Source organism: Berghia stephanieae, chromosome 1, assembly GCF_034508935.2.
Source record: "Berghia stephanieae isolate SIO BIC M18660-M18661 chromosome 1, UCSD_Bste_1.3, whole genome shotgun sequence".
Lineage (NCBI taxonomy): Eukaryota > Metazoa > Mollusca > Gastropoda > Nudibranchia > Aeolidiidae > Berghia > Berghia stephanieae.
In genome coordinates this window covers 2,669,206-2,688,929 of record NC_088360.1, presented here as the reverse complement: position 1 = coordinate 2,688,929, position 19,724 = coordinate 2,669,206, and the positions used below count along the sequence as shown (strand labels likewise).

Below are 19,724 nucleotides of genomic sequence, written 5' to 3'. Positions count from 1 at the left end.
AAACCATAAACAATCGACAAACTGCCGCTATTTGATATGATTTTTTTTTTTTTTGGGGGGGGGGAGGGGAGGAGGTTGAGGTAATGGACACGTGATAAATTTAAAAACATCTGATATGCCGGTTCCTTAAAATCGAATTATATTTTTCCTTTCTATGCCGCGCTTTCTTTTTATTCTCCTTCAGATTATATTAAGTTTTGTTAACTTTAACAGTCCGAAGTATTTACGAGTTGATAAGAAGAGGACAGTAGTGAACACAAAGACCGCTGTGATTGACAAACTAATACGCTTCAACAGTCGTAACGTCACTTCCCTCGTAATGACGCATGGTAACTTAGTAACTGGCTCTAAACTATCAGAACAATGGCCGACGCCCTTGTGAAATACTATTTCTCAGATGAGTATAAAAGCGTATCCAGAGGGCAAAAAAACCCATTATAAATCTGATCATGTTTAGACTTTTACACATTCTGATTACAAGATACATGAAAAGTTCTAGCCAGCATGAAGAATAAAAAGTACCGATTTTCTTTGTTTAGAACTACGATGGCCGCCGTTGCTGGAGACGTGACATCAGACAATTGAATCCAATTAATGGTAGTATAAGAGTTGTTTTTTCAGATTCATTAGGCCTATGAAGACGTAGCCATAGTTAACAAAGAGCCTGACCCAAGAACCCTCTAGGACTGGCAGTTTGACGTCATGTTTTAGGTTTGTGTAGCGTCTAGTGAGTTGTCGTTAGTAGAGCTCATGGAAACAAGTTATTTCATTGGTGGAACTATTGAATACAACTCACGATTTGCTTTTCTTTTGTTGCAAAAGACTGGCATTTTGACGTCATTTATAGTCAGTGTCAGCTTAGCCTGGCATTGACCAAAAAATGACGTAAAAATGCCAGTCTTTTGCCACAAAAGAAATCAAACCGTGTTGTATTCAATAGTTCACCCAATGGGACCACTTGTTTCCATGAGCTCTACTAACGACAACTCACTAGGCGGTGCAAAAGCCAAATAATGACGTCAAAATGCCAGTCTTTTTGGGTTTCAGTGAGTTGTCGTTAGTCGTGCACGTGGAAACAAGTTATGTCATTGGTTGAACTATTGAATACAACTCACGATTTGTTTTCTTTTGTGGCAAAAGACTGGCATTTTGACGTCAATTTTTGGTCAGTATCAGGCCATAACTTAACGAAGGCAACGGTTTCAGTGTCAGGCAAAAACTTTACGAAGGCAACGCTAGAACCCTCTAGGACTAACAGTTTGTCGTCATTTTTTTAAAGTTTTGTGCAGAGTTTAATGAGTTGTCGTTAGTAGAGCTCAAGGAAACAGGTGATTCTATTCGTTGAACTATTGAATACACCTCACGATTTGTTTTCTTCTGCGGCCAAAGACTAGTCTTTTGACGTCATATTTTGGTCAGTGTCAGGCTATAGATAGAATGCGCTTGGCCAAGGAGTTCACAAAAAATACGATATATAGATAGTATCCGCTTGGCTAAGAAGCTTATAACATTGCCATCCGATATACGACCACAACAAACTCTGTGTAACCATGAACTTTTATAGTCTGGTTAATACAGTTCAGTGAGAACAACTCATAAACGCGGATGGCAAAAACAATAACAAAGGCCTGAGTGACGTCATCTTCGAACTATCTATAAAACGATGGCTTCGGTTCATCCTTGTTTTTATAGCGTGGAAGGACCATGGCGATTGACTGTCATCCGTTTTACTCCCAAGATTGAACATTGTTCCTTCGCGTGTGAAGCGAGTCTCCAACCAACTGAGCCATCGGGGCACTAAAGACCAAGGGAAAGCAAGGTAAGAATAATATATTATTGTGCAAACTTTGACAATTATAATGACTCTATTGAGCACTAATCACCCAAGTGGTGGTTTAAAATCAATAACAAAGAGCCGAATTACGGCACCTTTATTCAATCTATAGATGTTGTGCGCTTGGCTAAAAAACTCACATCATTGCCATCCGGATCACATATAAAACCTTAAACGTTTTAAGTCTGGTTAATACTATTTAGTGAGAATTAATTAATCATAAAGTTGGATGGCAAAAAGCAATATCAAAGGCCTGAGCGACGCCAACTTCAACATAGTTATTCACAATTTTATGATAATGTAGGTAATAAAATAGATATGATCTCAACATATGTCAAACATAGAATAATTATTGCGTTTTCAAGTTTAAACCTTTGTGATGTGTACGTCTCTATACAGTGCTCGCTGAGTTCCAGCTCGCTGAATTACAACACGCTCTGCTATACTGTTTGTAAAATGAATTGGTATCTCATTGATCTCATCCATATCTGGTTGGGTTTATGTCAGCAATTATTGCTTTATCATTGCTATTACCACCAAACAGTTGTTGGGGGGGGGGGGGGTTAAGGGAGGGGGGGGGGGCTTAGATTGCACTGATGTGAAATATCGTTTAATTTAAACTTCTTTAACACCACACAGATTCCATGTATTCTTTGTACAATATACCATATAATAATAATAATAATAATAATAATAATAATAATAATAATAATAATAATAATACACATTTATATAGCGCTCATTCTCGTGTAAAACACAAGCTCTGGGCACTTTACAATATAAATATCAATTTTAAGTGAAAAAATAAAAAAATAAATAATAACAACAATAACAATTCATAGCCAAATCAAGGATTCATATAGAGTCAAGAAAAACAAATACAGTAAAAATGTGTCTTGAGATTCTTTTTAAAAGTAGGTAAAGACTTGCACTCCTCAGACCACGTGGTAGTTCATTCCAAATCTTGGGGCCGAAACAAGCAAACGATCTATCACCAAATTTTGTTCTTGATCTTTTTTCCGAAATTTTCGTTTGGTCATTACATGATCTTAAAGTGTAATTTTCAAATTTACACATGACCACGTGATCTGTGAGATATGCCGGTGCTATACCAGCCAAACACTTATAAACAAGACACGCTGCTTTGTAATATGTGCGCTTTTCAATGGGCAACCAGTGGAGAGAGGCCAACAAAGGGGTTGCATGATCAAATTTTTTTTTGCCAAAAACTAATCTTGCTGCACTGTTTTGCAGTAGTTGCAATTGTTTAATAGAAGCCTGAGGCAAGTTGACAAGCAGCGAGTTACAATAGTCTAGTTTCGAAAAAATGAGGGAAACAACCAATGTTTTACATGTTCCAATTGCAATATACTGACGGATCGAACTGATTTTCTTCAATTGAAAGTATAAAGATTTACAGAGAGCAGAAATGTGAGCTGACATTTTCATTTCTGAATCAAAATAGACACCCAAATTTTTCACAGTCTTTGAAACTTTGATCTTTTCACCCCCAATCAACACCTCAAGACCATCATTCACCTTCAACTGCCCTCTATAATAATAATAATAATAATAATAATAATAATAATAATAATAATAATAATAATAATAATAATAATAATAATAATAATAATAATAATAATAATAATAATAATAATAATAATAATAATAATAATAATAATAATAGTAATAATAATAATAATGGTATAGATTTATAGTGCGCCAAACATCCCTTCATCAGGATGGCTCTGGGCGCATAACATAGATTAACTTAATCATGAAGCCCTAACACAGTACACGAACAACGGTAATTATACACATAACCAAAAGAAAGCCTGTCGGAATAAGAATGTCTTCAATCGACGCTTGAATTCCTCTAGTGAAGACGAAGAACGTATCTCTAGTGGTAGTAAATTCCACAACTTTGGACCAGAATGCTGAAAGGCGCGTTCACCAGCCTTCACTCGACAGCGGGGTGTTTTCAATTTGAGGTCGTTTGTTGATCGAAGCGATCGCTGTGGGTTATACCGTTCAACGAGGTTTGAGAGATATGCTGGTCACGAGCCCTCCAGGCATTTGAAAACGATAGTTGAAGATTTATATTTAATCCGCTGGTCCACTGGCAGCCAATGCAGCTGCTGTAGTAATTCGGGAGCTGCAGTTTTTCTGTCTTTCTGTAGTACAACGCGGGCTGCCATGTTCTGTATTTTCTGTAGTTTGTTTATTTTGTTCTTTGTGAGACCAACAAACAGTGCATTGCAGTAGTCCATTTCCGGGAATATCAAAGATGTTACCAATTTGTTGAGAAAAGCGAGTGGAGCAGGCACTTATGTTGGTAACAACAAGATATGAAGTGAGCAGAAAAGTGCCAGAAGACAATAGAGAATGAAAAAAAAATTTCGCGGCGGTGATGGGGTTCGAACCTGCGACCCTATTGGTACGACAACTCCGCCTGGCAGGTGAGAGCGTGGCTCTACCGTGTGAGCTATCCACGAATACTAAAATATTCGTATCAAACCCAAGTCATTTCTAGAACTCTCTCTCTCATTGGATTTATTGGTATGATATATGTTGGTTCTCATGTGGATGGATTTTGTTATTGCCTGGTAGATACCTATTTACCTACTACTTTGTTTTGTTTACTGAAAAATGAATTGCTTGTGCTACATTTCTCTTTACATATTATGGTGTCCGCATAATCAAGTGAGTTTTATTCATGTAATTTATCTATTTTTGTATTTTTTTGTTTATTTATTCTTTTAGTTATTTATTTATTTACTTACTTATAAATCTTTATTTCTGTTTATTTATTTATATTACTCATATAAGTTCATTTATAAAATTTATATATATATATATATATATATATATATTATTTAAAATATTTACCACAATGTTTGGGGCAGTCTACATCAATGTTTCAGGCTTAATTTGCCATCTTCAGGACTGAGTTGTTTTGTTGACTGTTGTTGTTTCTTGAAGTGGTTCCGGTTTGAAGTTAATTAAGAGGAATTTGCGCCGATGGGGACACTTTCCGTAGATCTCACTTTTCATGTTGAGTGTGGCTTCATGAGGTTGTTTGATTATAGTATATTTTTCTTCCAGGCATAGGCTACATTGTTTTGATGTTGGTGTGTATCCTGCTGCTTTAGATAAAATTTTCCATGAAATGTTGTGGTCTATTTTGTTGTCTTTTAATTTCCAAATATGTTCGCTGAGTTTTGTGGATGTTTTTTTGTTAGTGTTTCTAAATGTTGAGGTGTGGAGGTTGTATCTTGTTTTGAAATTATTTTCTGTGAGTCCTACATATTTTTCTTGCTTGTTAGTTTTAGTTTCTGTGACTGTGGCTTGGTAAATTAAACTTGATTCTAAGCATTGTTTGTTTAGCGGGCAATGTTCTTTATTTCTGCAGTTGCATTTTCTAGTGGGTGGGTTTTGCTCTTGTCGGTGGTTTATTAATATTTTTTTGTTGTGGCTTGAAATTATTTGTTCTATGTTGCGCATACACGAGTAACTTATTTTTATGGTATTCCTGTTGATAATTTTATGTAGCTTGTGGTTTTTTGGAAAGTGTGTATCAATTAACTTCAGGAACTGCTGTCCTATGTTTGTGCTGACGTTTATGTCGAAAGGTGGGTTGAACCAAGTTATGTGTCGTTTTCTTGTTTTACGTTCTTCACTTGTGTGTTGGGGTTTACATGAGAGGGAGGCGTCTGTGTATACAGATGGTGTGTTGTATCCACTTTTTGTGAGTGCTTCTTTGTAGGGGGTGGCTGCGACGTTGAATATCTCTCTGTTTTCCGAAAGTTTGCTCACCCTCAGTGCTATGTTTTTTGGTATGTTTTCAATGACGGGACGGGGGTGGTTGCTGTTTTTATTAATGTAGCTAATGGTGTTGTTTGGTTTTCTGAACGGTTGGAATGAATTGGATTTTATGTCGAATGTGATGTCGAGGAAGTCAACTGTTTTTTTGTTTGCTTCTATCGTGATTTTCAAATTGTTGTTTTGGAATATTTTACAGATTTGTTTTTTGATGTTTTCGTTCGCTCTTGGTCGTCTGTTGGTTATAGCGAGTCCGTCATCTCTATAGAGGCCGATGTATATGTGTGTATGTTGTAGTTGTGACAGGATGTAGAGTCCGACCAGTTCGCATGTTTCAGCGCCGTCGAACGAACCCATTGTTACGTCGAAATCATTGTGTCGCTTTGTCCACGGTGTGTTGTCGTAGTATAGTGTGCTGTGCTTGGTGTGTTTGATGATGTGTTTTTCCTCTTCTGTGATGTTGTTGTATTTTGCTGCGAATTCCAATGCTTTGTTTAGTAAGTCTGGAGTGATGGAGGCGTAAAAATCGCAAATGTCGAAAGAGATGAAGGTGCAGTTTTCTTTGTTTTGGATATTTTTGAACCATTCAATGACTTCATCGGTGTTTTTCCACTGGTTGAATTTAGTTGCTTCTTTGACGTTTTTATTTATTTTTTCTAATATCTTTTTGCTGATTTTTCCAATTTCAGATTTGTATGGATTTATTAGTCTACATTTTGGATTATTTTTGAAGTCAGGCTTGTGATCTTTTAATGTGATGAACGCTTCTCTTCTTGGTGCTATATCGATTCGATCGCTAAGGTCAAGTCTGTTCGCTATATTCTTATCTTCTTTTGTGATCTCTTCGGTTCTATGTGTTCTGTCTTTCTTATAGTCTTTGTTGATTTGTTTGTGTGTCATTTTATCATATTCCTCAGCTGTCATTTTATAATAGTTGTTGGATTTGTCGGCTGGTATCAGAAGTTGTTTTTCTTTGTTTATTTTCTTCACATCGTTAGTCAGTTGGTTTTGGAAGTTGTTATTTTTGTTTTTGAACTGCACACTTTGAATGAGATCTGAAAGTCCGTCTTCTAATTTTTTAAATTCAGGTATTGGGGGGGGGGGGGCGAATTTGTAGAGTTGAAGCCGTACGTTTTTTTGTGGGTGGTTTCTAAATGTGGGTTCAGAAAAAAGAATGTTCTCCATCGTAGATTCTTGACAAATGTTTCTGTTCTTGCTATTAGTGATTTAATGTAAGATTTTCTGTTGCAGGTAGGGATATTCTTTGTAGAATATGGGAAAGTAGTAGGTCTAAGTTGTGGCGTAGTATCCATTTTGTGTCTAAGAGTGCTCAACGGTGCGGAGCTGTGTATATTCGGAAATTAAAAGACAACAAAATAGACCACAACATTTCATGGAAAGCAGCAGGATACACACCAACATCAAAACAATGTAGCCTATGCCTGGAAGAAAAATATACTATAATCAAACAACCTCATGAAGCCACACTCAACATGAAAAGTGAGATCTACGGAAAGTGTCCCCATCGGCGCTAATTCCTCTTAATTAACTTCAAACCGGAACCACTTCAAGAAACAACAACAGTCAACAAAACAACTCAGTCCTGAAGATGACAAATTAAGCCTGAAACATTGATGTAGACTGCCCCAAACATTGTGGTAAATATTTTAAATAATAATTCGCTCCATCACTACATGTCGAGCACTTTTCGTACCATATTTGTATCAAACACGATTCAATACACAGCTCCGCACCGTTGAGCACTCTTAGACACAAAATGGATACTACGCCACAACTTAGACCTACTACTTTCCATATTCTACAAAGAATATCCCTACCTGCAACAGAAAATCTTACATTAAATCACTAATAGCAAGAACAGAAACATTTGTCAAGAATCTACGATGGAGAACATTCTTTTTTCTGAACCCACATTTAGAAACCACCCACAAAAAAAACGTACGGCTTCAACTCTACAAATTCGCCCCCCCCCCCCCAATACCTGAATTTAAAAAATTAGAAGACGGACTTTCAGATCTCATTCAAAGTGTGCAGTTCAAAAACAAAAATAACAACTTCCAAAACCAACTGACTAACGATGTGAAGAAAATAAACAAAGAAAAACAACTTCTGATACCAGCCGACAAATCCAACAACTATTATAAAATGACACCTGAGGAATATGATAAAATGACACACAAACAAATCAACAAAGACTATAAGAAAGACAGAACACATAGAACCGAAGAGATCACAAAAGAAGATAAGAATATAGCGAACAGACTTGACCTTAGCGATCGAATCGATATAGCACCAAGAAGAGAAGCGTTCATCACATTAAAAGATCACAAGCCTGACTTCAAAAATAATCCAAAATGTAGACTAATAAATCCATACAAATCTGAAATTGAAAAAATCAGCAAAAAGATATTAGAAAAAATAAATAAAAACGTCAAAGAAGCAACTAAATTCAACCAGTGGAAAAAAACACCGATGAAGTCATTGAATGGTTCAAAAATATCCAAAACAAAGAAAACTGCACCTTCATCTCTTTCGACATTTGCGATTTTTACCCCTCCATCACTCCAGACTTAATAAACAAAGCATTGGAATTCGCAGCAAAATACAACAACATCACAGAAGAGGAAAAACACATCATCAACACACCAAGCACAGCACACTATACTACGACAACACACCGTGGACAAAGCGACACAATGATTTCGACGTAACAATGGGTTCGTTCGACGGCGCTGAAACATGCGAACTGGTCGGACTCTACATCCTGTCACAACTACAACATACACACACTACATCGGCCTCTATAGAGACGACGGACTCGCTATAACCAACAGACGACCAAGAGCGAACGAAAACATCAAAAAACAAATCTGTAAAATATTCCAAAACAACAATTTGAAAATCACGATAGAAGCAAAACAAAAAAACAATTGACTTCCTCGACATCACATTCGACATAAAATCCAATTCATTCCAACCGTTCAGAAAACCAAACAACACCATTAGCTACATTAATAAAACAGCAACCACCCCCGTCCCGTCATTGAAAACATACCAAAAAACATAGCACTGAGGGTGAGCAAACTTTCGGAAAACAGAGAGATATTCAACGTCGCAGCCACCCCCTACAAAGAAGCACTCACAAAAAGTGGATACAACACACCATCTGTATACACAGACGCCTCCCTCTCATGTAAACCCCAACACACAAGTGAAGAACGTAAAACAAGAAAACGACACATAACTTGGTTCAACCCACCTTTCGACATAAACGTCAGCACAAACATAGGACAGCAGTTCCTGAAGTTAATTGATACACACTTTCCAAAAAACCACAAGCTACATAAAATTATCAACAGGAATACCATAAAAATAAGTTACTCGTGTATGCGCAACATAGAACAAATAATTTCAAGCCACAACAAAAAAATATTAATAAACCACCGACAAGAGCAAAACCCACCCACTAGAAAATGCAACTGCAGAAATAAAGAACATTGCCCGCTAAACAAACAATGCTTAGAATCAAGTTTAATTTACCAAGCCACAGTCACAGAAACTAAAACTAACAAGCAAGAAAAATATGTAGGACTAACAGAAAATAATTTCAAAACAAGATACAACCTCCACACCTCAACATTTAGAAACACTAACAAAAAAAACATCCACAAAACTCAGCGAACATATTTGGAAATTAAAAGACAACAAAATAGACCACAACATTTCATGGAAAATTTTATCTAAAGCAGCAGGATACACACCAACATCAAAACAATGTAGCCTATGCCTGGAAGAAAAATATACTATAATCAAACAACCTCATGAAGCCACACTCAACATGAAAAGTGAGATCTACGGAAAGTGTCCCCATCGGCGCTAATTCCTCTTAATTAACTTCAAACCGGAACCACTTCAAGAAACAACAACAGTCAACAAAACAACTCAGTCCTGAAGATGGCAAATTAAGCCTGAAACATTGATGTAGACTGCCCCAAACATTGTGGTAAATATTTTAAATAATAATTCGCTCCATCACTACATGTCGAGCACTTTTCGTACCATATTTGTATCAAACACGATTCAATATATATATATATATATATATATATATATATATATATATATATATATATATATATATATATATATATAAGTGCTGATTATCATTGTAGATCTGTTGTTATTTAATATATTTGCAGAGTTCTTGATTTTTTTAATACCGCGAGCCTATCTTGAATAATCCCGTATGTTTCTCGATGTGGTAGCCACAGACTAGGGAGCAGTCCTGACAACAGCCACTTTTTAGTGGTGAATCGTCCGTGGTTGCATAAAAAAGAAAATGGCGGCGCTCGACCTCTCGTGTTCAGATTCTTTATGGGAGAGTAGATAATGAGTTCCCTATATGGCCATGTCAATCATGTAGACATCCTTTGATGGTATAAGCCTACCCTTTGATGTCTGCAGTCGCCTTTTCATTTTCTACGGTCACTCATGGCTAAATAGCCGTCAACAGTAAACCTAACCATCGTTGAAATACTGAAGACGCTCATGGCATAGTTGCGTCACAATCACCACGTTGCTGAATATATTATCCAGGCACGGTTGATAGGTAAAAAAGCCAAATTATGATCTAGTTACATTTGAAACAAAGTATATCACTGATCTCGTCTCATTGCGATATAAAGAATGATATAAAAATCAAGAAAATCGGCCGATAAATAAAAAAGTTGCTAAAATAAGAGCTTAGATAAACAAAAGCAATTTTTACGTAAAACAGTTGGTTTTCAACCGATTTTTCTGAAATAAGGACCAATGTTCTTCTTTTTTCAAGCTGATTTCAACAATGTGACTTTTAAATTCCTCAGAATTATATTTTTTACTTTTAGATTTTAGCTTTTAGGCCTACTCTAAAAGGTCTTAAATTCCTTGCGTAACAATAGCGTAATACATCGACGAGGAGATTCACAATTCTACACGAATGGACGGTGGTGGCATATCAAAGAGGTGTACCAAATTTATTTTCCAACTACTTTTCTTAGTGCTAAAATGACAAAGTAATAATTTCGCGTCAGAAAAAAAAATAACTCTCAAGTTCCTATCTCTTTATTACAATAAAATTGGTACCACGAATGACTAAATCGCCCCACAAATAAGGGAGTTATAAATTATTCATAATATTTTTTAAAAGTTATTAATATAAACCCGATCATTGGAGACAACTCTACATGTAAAAGTAAAAGTGTAGTTTAATATTTCTTATTTGGTTTATCATCATAAACCTGGCCTTTTTTTCTAGTTTCTGTCCACAAATCAAGGTTAATCGAGCTCAGTCAAAGACATTCATATAGAGATTAAATCGCACAGCGTCCCTGGTTTCATATAAAAGAAATGGCGGTGCTCGACCTCTCACTAGCCACTTTTGATGACGTTTTCCTACCTGTTGTCTCTAGTCCTGTATTCTCTATGGTGGTAGCCATGCCTGAGATAATATTAGAAACGCCAAGCCCTCCAGCCCCTGTCTGTTTTCGTGTGGAAAGGTTATTAGTCGATTCCCATCAATGATCTGATCTGTGTCGGGTTGTTTCGTTGCATGAAGGATTGTTCACGTTGTTGTTTATAAACAACCAACTATGTTTGTCCGAGCACGTGGGAAGGTGTGTCACAAATTCCATGTTTTGATTGGTCAAAAATCTACTGGTTAATTGAGATTGTATTTCTTTAAATCCTTGATAAGATTGGTTGTCTTAATATTGGGAGATAATACACACACACTGAATGACGCAATATTTGTTTGCAATGATCTATGGTTTTCCATGCAGCAAAATATAATATTGTGTTCAGTTCCGGTTTTTGTCTAAACACTGGTGAAAGAGATGTATCGATAATTGGTGACTTACAAGCATTGTCGCTTCTCTACGGAAATACTGTCTATTCTAGTCATCCCTTCTTCGAAAATCACCATTTGTTCGAAAGAACATGCCACCAGATTATGATCTAACACAATTTACATCATTAACAAGTCGAATAAACGCACACAAATTCACCTTTAGATTTATAGTATGTGCAATGACTCCAATGATAAAAAATGATGATGATGATAATAATAATAATAATAATAATAATAATAATAATAATAATAATAATAATAACAATAATTAATAATAATAATAATAATAATAATAATAATAATAATAATAATAATAATAATAATAATAATAATAATAATAATAATTAATAAAATAATAATAATAATATAAATAATAATAATAATATATAATAATAATAAATAATAATAATAATAATAATAATAAATAATAAATAATAATAATAATAATAATAATAAATAATAATAATAATAATAATAATAATAATAATAATAATAATAATAATAATAATAATAATAATAATAATATAATAATAATAATAATAATAATAATAATAATAATAATAATAATAATAATAATAATAATAATAATAATAATAATATAATAATAATAATAATAATAATAATAATAATAATAATAATAATAATAATAATAATATAATAATAATAATAATAATAATAATAATAATAATAATAGTTGAGTCATTGGAAAAGGCTCTTAACTCACATTCTCTCACCGTACTCGGGTGTAAGTTGATTACCTGGCCGTTAACAGTGTTGTCTTTGTCAGATAAAATTATGTAATATCGCCTAACAGGCGTCATGTCTCGTTCTACACGTTACGTGTTGCCGTTGGTCAGGGACCCTTTGTAAAGTGCATTAAGCACGTTTAGTGGATATTGGGCTATATAAAAAGCACAATTTGTTATTGATAACCTTGATATAAGTTTCTTATATCACTACTACAATTTTACATATGTATACTCTCTATAGCCGAATCTAACCTTTAACCTTTATTTTTTCAAAACTAACTTTCTTCTTGAAGCGTAAGGTATTTTAAAAAGTTATTCATTTTGTTGTTAAATAATGAAACTATTTTCTATGAAAATGAAAGTATGCCTTTCCACCACGACATATCGTCGCCTAGGCATTCCACGAAGGAATATAGATAATTCATCAAACAAGATGTCTGATGTTAACATGAATCACCCATGTTGTCCAAATGAGCAAATTGGGGGTTAATAATCTTGCCCAAGGAAAAAAAAGGAAAGTGCCTGAAGCGTGGCTCGAATCCGGGACCTTCCGGGTCACAGTGCAATGCCTTAACCACTCGGCTACTTAGCCCCCCATGTTCTAACTTCTATAAGTTACGAGTACCTTAAAATCAAAGACCACAGTACTTATGTCACATTTGAGTGGCTTTTTGTAATCAGTGACTGCCTTAAAGAAAAAAGCACCACGGTTTATGCCCAAGTTTTTTTTTACATAACAAAAATAATCTAAGTTTCTTATTTTCAAAAGTATAATATTATTTTCCGTCTCTATTCCAACAGTGTGGAATTCTCTGCCATTTAAAGAAAATGTTGTTGATAATATGATAGAATGCATTTTTTCCCTGATGTATATATATATATTGTACGCCTATAGTTGTTATTGTATGGGATCAGGCGCTATATTCATAAATTACTCTATTATTATAATTATTATTATTATAACTCAAATACTTTAACCTTCATTTCTCAAGTGACTTGGTTGTACCCCCTTCGTGGAGTTAGAAGGGTTGGCATTGTGTAAATAAAATTAGTTCACTAGGTAACTGCCGGCCTATAGAATTTTTTTTTTAATTTGGCCATAAAACTCGACCTTCAAATATCGATCGATTTAAATGACCCTCATCTTTGCGAAAGCTCTCAAACCTGAAACTTTGCAAAGAAGATCTTTTAAATCGGTTGAATTTTGAAGGACGATTTTTATGGCCAAATTTTTAAATACGACGTATCTTTCTATAGTACAGGAGTTAACTAGTTAACACTACAATTATATTTTATAATAAACTATTTATAGCCGAATCCAAACTTTAACCTCCATTTTTCAAGTAACTTCTTTTGACTTATGTGGTTATAGCATGGGGCTACGTTGGTGAATATGCGCAAATGAAATCATTTAAATTTGATATGGGTAACACTGAACAGAACGGGGCAAAACTTGGGAGAACAGCTGGAAGCATGAAAAAGTGGGGGCTGGCTGAGACTAGCTCGTGTACATGCGGATGCCTAGAGCAGACGATGGAGCACAGCCTAAGAGGCTGATCCCCAGATGCTTTGGAGCGGGTTCGGTGCTGGGGAGCGACAAGATATGATGATGATTTAAATTTAACAGATGTTTTAATAATTTATTGGTGTTTAAACTATACCATCATTTTTCAGATCACGGGGAATAGAACGAAACCACGGAAGAGATACTAATATGGAGATCACTGGTAAGTTGAAAGCTAAAGATGAGTTATGTGCGGCTATAATGTGGTCTAGTGGTAGGACACTCGCTTTCGAATCGGACGGTCCTGGATTCGAGCCTCGCGCGGCGTTTAGTTGAGTCCTTGGAGAAGGCTCTTTACTCGCATTGTCTCACCTTACTCAGGTGTAAAATGAGTACATGGCCGTTAACAGAGTTGTCTCTGTCCGAAAATAATTGTATCATCGCCTAACAAGCGTCAAGTCCCTTCGTCAATGTTAAATGTTGCTCTTGGCCAGGGACCCCTTGTAATGGGCTTTGAGCACATTTAGTGGATATATAAACGCACAATTTTTTTTAAAGATCAATATATAATATATACTTAGAGATTCCCAATTTATGGGGTATATTTCTACATATTAGTTTGTTGTAGGCTGGATTTATTTAGGGTATATAAAACACCCCCACAATTTGAGCACTGCCAAAAGGCTATCAAGTGAAAACTGAATGCATGGAACATTTAATAGTATAATACATTCTGACATCCATATATTATATTGATTCAAAAGTTTATTTTTAGGCAATTGCCACTATAACTCATACAAGAATATAATATTTCCAATCAACAAATCAAGTAAGTAAAATCAATAATGAAGCAAAGCAAACAATAATAATAATAATAATAATAATAATAATAATAATAATAATAATAATAATAATAATAATAATAATAATAATAATAATAATAATAATAATGATAATAATTTCATTCTCCGGTATAATGACCTCACGTTGTCCACAATCCAATTTAGTTCTCCCAGTGATATTTATAGAACATGATGGCACATCCAGGAAGCTCTCTGTGTTTAACAATTGAAAAAAATCTCTTTACTTTTATACCTTCGTTTTCATATTTCATGTGAGCTGACTTTTGTTGTTGGAATGGCTGATCCAGTCAATGGTCGAGATGATTAAGGAATTTATTATCATATTATATTGTGTGTGCGTGTGTATGTGTGTGTGTTTGTGTGTGTGGTATCCAACTTATCCCTCCCTTTGAGAAAATAGAGGTCAAAATTTAGAGTAATGAGTGAATGCATTATCCACCAAATTCACTCCCTTGATGGGTGGACAAAGAATTATTACAAAGACCTTTCCGCATGAGACTGGTATCCCTGTGTTGTGGCTTGTTGTTTTAATTAATAGTTTGATTTTGTGAGTTTTGTTCATTCATAGAAACCATCTAACCCCGAAAATATTGTTTTCATGTTGGGTTGTCCTCTTAATGGAGTTCACTGTGTTATGGACACAACTAAGGGACATAATCTGTGAAAAACGCATTCACCTAATACGAAAAGAAAATTGTAGAATAATGTGAAAATGTATATGCAAATTATAAAAATTACGGGACGTAAAAGAGCGAGGATGGGTAATCTTTATTGACGACCAGCATGTATTTATAATGGGAATGAATAAGATGTCATCACTCTGAAACCAGCAAGTTTATTTATTCAGTCCATCGGAAGAGTGGTTTTACACTGCCAATGAGATCGGAACCGGCTTATTGACATCATACTAGTGTTCCAAGACAGTTGGTGTTAGGGCTGAGTGAGTTCATAGCCACATATTCATTTACACTTTAAGAGGGGCATATTTTTGCATTGATTGTCACCCATCCTGTAACATACAAAAATACAAATCACTATCATAAGCACACGGAGTCAAATGCGAAACGTTTCATCATTTCAATATGGAATAAAAGTGTGGTGTCAAAATATTGGTTCCAATAGCATTGAAAGTGTAAAACTACTCTTTTGGAGGACTGGATACATATCTCGTGAAATTGATCTTCTGAGTCCAGAGAGAGGGCATGTCATTTTCTAGCCTATATATATCTGCTGATCGCCAGTAGTGATATTCCATCCTCTCTCTTCTTAAGAAACTGCCAAAACATCCTGCTACTAAAACAGTTAAGCCACCTTATGAGTCGATTTGAAACCTATTTATTATTACTTCTCCGAAGGGCTGGTTACATACACGCTTCAAAGGAGTTTGGAATCGGAAGAGTAGAAGGTATGACGTCACAAAGTCTCTGCCCTGTTCATTTTACATTTTATGAAAATAATTCTTTTCTTCCTCAGGAAAATCTGAACACATTATCCAGAACGTGGTGGGTTGTGGCCCTTTTCAGGTTCTGTTTACAGCATGTGTATTTATTTTAACCAAATTGGCTCCAACATTTTCTACAGTGTTTATGTCCTTTGGGATCTATAATCCGGGATGGAAATGCCTTGATAACAACAACACAATCTTCACTAACGGCTTGGACAGCAATGATACGGCCATATCAAATTCACGTGATCAAATGACTAGTATCAACGAGTCTATATCAGGAAATAGAAACAATCACACTGACCAAGTTGAATACATAAAAGAAAACTGCCCTTTGTTTGATTCATGCAGCAACATTGAATTTAATCCTGAATCGTCAACAGTAGTCACAGAATGGGGTCTTTTATGTGACAAAGCGTGGATTGCTTCCCTTTTTATATCATCGCAAATGGCTGGATTTATGATTGGGTCGGCTGTTTCAGGTTTATGGCAGATGCTTTTGGGAGAAAAAAGGTGATCTACATGAGTCAGGTTTCTACGACTGTTTTGAATATTATAGGAGCTTTTTCTCAGTCGTGGCAAGTATTTGTCATTGTGCGTTTCTTTACCGGAATATCAGTGTCAATTAATGTAACATTATACTTTGTTTACGGTGCTGAATTTATGACGACAAAATGGAGAGGAATTATGGTTATAACGCCGTGGTTCCCATTGACCTCCGTATTGTGTGGGGTAACCTTTCTCGCGCTGAAAGATTGGCGTCAAATTCACTTAGCCACAGCCCTTATCTCGGCAATAGGTTTCCTCCCGTTCTTTTGGGTACCGGAGAGTCTTCGATGGCTTGAGGTGAAAAATAAAAAGACCGGATTTGAAAAGGCTGTAACAAAAATGGCGAAATTTAATGGCAAAACTATCGAATCTCGGGAACTATTGGACCAAATAATGCATGAAGAAATATTGACAATTTCAAATGATCATGGAAGGAAGGAAAATATATTCAAAAATATTCCCCGTCTTTTTGGGAGGAAATACAGACGGAGTACAATTCTTGTAAGTGTAAGTAGCTTTTCTGTAGCTATGGTTTACAGTTCATTAGGATTTGGAATTAAAGCTCTCGGCGGGAATTTCTACCTTAATTTCATTTTCTTCCATGCAGTTGGACTTGTTTTTGACTGCGTTCTCATGTTTGCACCAAATCTCTTAGGTAGAAAAAGAACAATCTTTACCTTTGCCACTTTCTCTAGCTTGTGTTTAATTTCTGCCGCGTGTTTTCAAAACTTCTCATCGGATAATTCAAAAATATTTGTAGTTGCGGCATTTGTGATGACGGCCAATCTCACAATAAACGGTGTTAGCAACGAGATGGTTTTGCTCTTGATTGAGCTTTACCCGACAGTCATGAGAGGATTGGCAACGAGTTATGGATACATCTTATTTCGCCTAGGAGGCATTCTGGCACCGATTTTGATTCCCGAAGAAGAGAGCAACTTTTTTATCTGTTACATTGCCATGAGTGGTTTTGTAATCTTTTGCGCAATTGTTGCTCTTTTCCTTCCAGAAACCAAAAGCAAAGCCCTGGAGGATATGTTCCAAACTCAAGTGGATGTGCAGTCTCCGAAAGAAGTTGAAGTCAGGGACACAGTAACATAAACTTTGAACCACATTATTTTTGGTTTATTAATATTTACCTCTTTAAAATGCCCATACATGTTGAAGGCTGGTTTTCCAACACTTTTTAAGTTGATTTTTCTATTTTTTGAGATTTTCCATCCATGACATAAATTGAAACGTAAACTTTATTATAAGCATCAAATGGCATCAGAATCCTTTCGATTTGTGTGAAGTTGAAGTTTAATTATGATTTTTAAAACGAGACGGAATGATAATTTTTTTGATATTAGAGTAGCCTTGGCATTGTCTTTGGATAAAATATTTGTACACATCACATCATCCTATTGATTTTAGATGTGACGATAACCAAATATGAGCCATGATAGATAATACCAAGTTATAGTTGCACGCCTAAGCTCACCGAACGATCGACTGACCGAACACGTGATTAATTTTTTCTCGCGTCCTCTCGTCTAATCTCGTCACTCCGGAATAGAAAGAGGAGGCGGAGCTTATATGATATAACGCAATGAAAGTTCTGTCCGATGACGGGTGGGGGGGGGGGATATCACCTCTCCAAAACTTACCTTATTATATGAGATCTTGAGATTTTTATCCAATCATCGATTGCTCGTTTGACAGCTCGCTTTTGAACAGTTAGGAGATCATCTCTTGATTTATTGACAGGTTAGCTTTACGTAAAGGCGGTGAGTGTTGTATACATCAAAGAGTACCGCTGACCGATAGGTAAATAGTGGTTGTGTAACCCAAAAGCCCTGCCGACTCGACTGCAAGGTCTTGTATGTAATAGTTGCGTCACCATCTCAACGCTCAGGAATTAATTAGTGAGGCAGGACTCTCAGTATATATATATATATATATATATATATATATATATATATATATATATATATATATATAAAGAACACAATGCAATTAGTGTTTTAAACGCTTTTGAATCAGGCGAGATACAGCAGTGTGCTCGTCGCATTTAGAATTGAAAAATGAACAATGAGATATAAATCAAGAAAATCGACCCGAAAATATAGAAACTATCATTAGATTTTAAAAATTGAGCAATAATTTTTTCAAAATCAATCTACTAAAATTTTTTTTAATTTCTAAGCCTATTTTTGTGAAACAAAGATAAATGTTCTCCTTTTTGCAAGCTGATTCAAACAATGTGGTTTTCAAATTTATCGTATACGTAATCATTTGGAAGCTACAGAGAAAGGTGTTTTTGTGTAATCCCTTTCACACACACACACACACACACATACACACATAACCATATACAAACAATACACAAACAATACACATCCCTGGTCATCTATTGCTTATATTATAAATGTAATGTATACATCCCATGCTGATTGTCACTACCTCCCACCCCCAACCCCCCCCCCCAACCATTTCCACCATCCAAGTACCAGCGGCCTTCTCTCTTTGATGTCGTATCATGGTCTCCCCGATCAACACCTCGGTCGTGTCTGGGTCAAACCCCCCACCTTCCCCCGTAATTAATTTATAATTTTCTCTCCGTATCTAGGGTAGAGCGCCACATGCACTACTATTGAATGACATTGACCTTGCCCCTCCCCTAACACATGGTAGGGTGAGGCCTGATGTAGTTTCCATTCTGTCCTTCCCCGTTTTTTGTCAGCTTTAACAGCTCTCTATCACGTGACCTTAGATCCGATGCTGCATACCGCTTGAGAGTCTTCACTATCCAGATCTCGTTCATGGTCACGTGAGAAGGCTATATCAGTTCGTGTTCGGCGTTCGGCGTCTCGTTCGGCCCGATTTCGTTAAAAGCCTAGTATAAGAATGGTAGACCAGAAAGAGGTCCTACATGTTGCGTGTCCTGTATGAAATGAAAATTCTATTTCATATGCAGCGAATTGCACTGGAACTGTACACCGCAAATATGAATTAGATTTAGATATACGAAGAGGCACTACATACACTCCTATTGAACAACACGTGTGC

At 35.7% G+C, this 19,724-nt stretch overlaps 2 protein-coding genes across 2 annotated transcripts; both read left to right on the top strand.

The window, feature by feature from the left end:
• Positions 1-3,665: 3,665 nt before the first annotated feature.
• On the top strand, positions 3,666-16,641 carry LOC144966157 (uncharacterized). The gene is made up of 3 exons (XM_078902289.1): positions 3,666-4,187; positions 13,988-14,040; positions 16,154-16,641. The coding sequence occupies exons 1-3, from the start codon at positions 4,183-4,185 to the stop codon at positions 16,639-16,641; spliced, it is 546 nt and encodes a 181-aa protein (XP_078758415.1). The 5' UTR covers positions 3,666-4,182.
• LOC144966150 (solute carrier family 22 member 7-like) lies at positions 16,611-18,586 on the top strand. Its single transcript, XM_078902277.1, has one exon. The coding sequence runs from the start codon at positions 16,611-16,613 to the stop codon at positions 17,772-17,774; it is 1,164 nt and encodes a 387-aa protein (XP_078758403.1). The 3' UTR covers positions 17,775-18,586.
• The last annotated feature ends 1,138 nt before the right edge of the window (positions 18,587-19,724 follow it).

Bases quoted from the DNA above. Each gene is read 5' to 3' on its own strand.
- LOC144966157 (XM_078902289.1), top strand. The intron at 14,041-16,153 runs GTAAGTTGAAAG...TTTCTTCCTCAG, and splicing joins TACTAATATGGAGATCACTG to GAAAATCTGAACACATTATC.
- LOC144966150 (XM_078902277.1), top strand. From the start codon at position 16,611: ATGGCAGATGCTTTTGGGAGAAAAAAGGTGATCTACATGAGTCAGGTT.